Genomic DNA, 2,901 nt, shown 5'->3' with positions numbered 1-2,901 from the left:
CGTCCACCCACGCGCCGAGGCTGGCTACGCACTCGACGGAGCGGGCGCCAGCAGCGCAACACAACGCGCACCACGGGAGCAGCAAAGGATTGCAGAGTCCGTAAGGGGCCTATGGAGGGAGATGACTGTTCCATCACAGGGCGCGTCTTATCTGCTGTGCGGGCGCCAGCCCCACGCCCCGCCCCGCGCCGCGCCGCCCCCCAACGCCCCACCACTCCACGTGCAAGCACAGCTTCGTGTCGTGAGTCACTTGGCGGGCGGTGGCGCGGCGCGGCAGTCGGGGGGACCGCACCGCAGAAGGACCATGACTTCCCGCCCACATGACCGCCTGCACCTCCGTCATAGTGATGCAAGCCATTGTCCCGTTAAACACCCGGTGTGTCGCGTGCGCGGCGAGGTGGCGTGGCGACGTGGCGTGGCGCGGCGCGGCGAGCTAAGCAGTGCCGAATCGAGCCGATACCGTTGGAGCGTAGCGGGCGCTGAGTGCCGAGGTGCGGAGGGGTCGTGTCGGTGACTCAGTGCACGCCGCCCTGCACGCCGGCGGCAGGGCTTTGGGGCTGATGCAGTGCGGTCGCGGGACGGTCGCCCCCGCCCCGGTGCCGGTGGCACTGCGGGGTGAATCACGACAGGCGGTCTTCTCGCTGTTGCCAACCCCCGCGGGGGAAGGAACGCCCATCAACGCGCTGGCAGAGCGGGGGGAGAGGTGGGTGAGCAGAGACAGGCGGCGGGGTGCGCCACATCCGGAGAGTTTCCCTAAAAGTGGAAGTGACTTTTTGGACGCAAACGGGTGGGCAAAAAAGAAGTATAAGCCTGTTGCTGGCTGCGTTTGTTGTTGTCGCGGTGCTGACTGCGAACAGGTCACCGGGCCGAGTTTCTCTCTCCGGGCGCAGCCCGGGCGGGACAGGACAGGGCCTTGCCAAGGCAAGGACGGGCAGGGCGGGGCGGGCTCCTGGTCCGGTACAGCCCGCGCCAAAGGGGCGCCCGGACCGGCCGGTACAGTCCGCTGGCGTGTGTTGGCACGGCCGACGCGAGAGGGAGAGTCGCGGCGGGGAGGAGGGGAGAGCGGAGTATGAAAGAGAAACAAGTGCAACGTACACCGGCCGAGCGGGCGGGGTGGAGACAAGCCAGGTCAGCGGGCAGCAGGACAAAGATCGGAAGGCGGCCCGGACGAAAGTGGACTGGAGAGAGAGATACTCGCAAGGCTGACAGCCCCGCGCACCCCAGGCACTACTTTCACAAGGCAAAACTAACTCATTCTCTCTCTCTCTCTCTCTCTCTCTCTCTCTCTCTCTCTCGCACACACCCGCGCCAACTCATCAGTCGGTCCGGAGCGCCGAACCCCTTAGCCCCACTCGTGCGTCGAAGTCTCCAGGTGAGCTCCGGGCCCAGCAGCCGCTACGCTTGCACGCCACGGCTTGCACTATTCACACCGACAGTCCCTTCCCCACTTGCACCTGCACGGTCACGGCGCCACGTGCCCAAGCTGCCAAGTTGGGTACTTCACACGACAGCCGCAGTGTCTCGTGCACGTGGGGCATGCCCCTCAATGTCGGAAGTCGCGCCGCGTCCTCATCCTCTGCCTCTGCCGCTTACGTGGATGTGGCAATACCGCGCGAACATCGCCGTTCCATAAGCGGGTCCAAACCCAGCCCCTTACGTCCGTCCAAGCGTCTCGCCACCGCCACCAACCGGTTCCAGCAGCAGCGGCGGCGCGTCGGAACCGCGCCCCACCCCGCTCCACCCCGCCTGGCACAAGTGGCCCAAGTTGAGCGGGCCTCCACGCAACGCCGGGCCGGCGGGCGACGCGAGGATTCGATCATCGGCGGGGACCAAAGCCGCCCGGTGACGAAAGTGCCGACCCCGGGCCCGGGCTATTCCTCTTATTAACAAGCGTCCTGCGCCGCGTCCTGCGCCGCGTCCTGCGCCGCGACCTGCGCCGCGACCTGCGCCGCGTCCTGCGCCCTGTACCGCCGTGCAACGCGTGTTCCGGGGGCAACGCGGAGTGTCTCGCGACGCAGCACAGCGGTTCCCGGGGAGGTCACCGAGCGGAGCACACGCCCCAGGTCCGGCCCCCAGCAATTCCCTGTACCCACCTGGCGGTCGCGGCCATGTTGTCGTCGAGTCGTATCCCAGTGAACGCGGTCCGCACTGCTCCGCACTGCTCCGCACTGTGCACTCGCGACGAGCGCCGACTGTCTCTGGGTGGCGCGGCTCCGGCGACTGGAGAGCGAACGGGGCTCCCGGGCCGCTCCGGGGCCCCGCCGCGCTGGAGTCGCGCTGGAGGGGGCTCCCGGTGCCCCCCACCGAGCGCACGGCGGCCGCCCCTACCGAAGGGAACGGCGGGCGGGGGTGCTGCACCCTCCACCCCACCCCCCCGCCTTCCACCCGCGCCCCTGTCGGTTAGTTGGTTATACGATCATGTCCATTGTCCCGCTATGTGTGTGCGTCTTGCTGCCGCAGACGCGAATGCTGCTACGAGTTTTTACCCCTCGTTGTATATCGTGTTTCACGAGCTGGCACACGCAGGTAACCAACGCACGAGCACAACACAGGCACGCGTGCGCCGGCAACCTACCCATATACACACCTACGAGCACACCTACACTCTCGTATAAACATTCACCCCCCCCCCCCCCTCACACACACATCGACACCTACGCGCGCGCACACAGGCACACTCACACACGATTGCGTTTGTGTTGTATAGTCCCAGACCACTATTTGCACTTGAAACGCCCTTAAACCCTGCGAAAGCCGTCGTTGCACTTGGTGGTAGGTAGGCGACATCTTGCCTCAACGCACGCGTGTATCGCGGGGTTGCCAACCACGACTCTCGCAGGCGCTGAGATCCAGTAATTTACCGAATGAATATGAGAAAAAAGGACGCACTTTCTGTGTGAT

General features: G+C 66.0%; 1 protein-coding gene across 6 annotated transcripts in view; it reads right to left on the bottom strand.

Annotated features, from left to right (window-relative positions):
* Window positions 1-2,216, bottom strand: part of LOC113209788 (proline-rich protein 36-like) — a 37,756-nt gene extending 35,540 nt beyond the window's left edge. For all 6 annotated transcript variants that reach the window (XM_052277441.1, XM_052277444.1, XM_052277443.1 and 3 more), the window contains exon 1: window positions 2,094-2,216. In XM_052277441.1, the coding sequence (XP_052133401.1) occupies window positions 2,094-2,110 (17 nt within the window). In that variant the 5' untranslated portion in view covers window positions 2,111-2,216. The remainder of the gene's footprint in view (window positions 1-2,093) is intronic.
* Window positions 2,217-2,901: the final 685 nt, after the last annotated feature.

The sequence above is a fragment of the Frankliniella occidentalis genome, unplaced genomic scaffold, assembly GCF_000697945.3.
Source record: "Frankliniella occidentalis isolate FOCC.00 unplaced genomic scaffold, Focc_3.1 Scaffold10, whole genome shotgun sequence".
In the NCBI taxonomy this organism is placed as follows: Eukaryota; Metazoa; Arthropoda; class Insecta; order Thysanoptera; family Thripidae; genus Frankliniella; species Frankliniella occidentalis.
This window is presented reverse-complemented; position numbering and strand designations above follow the sequence as displayed.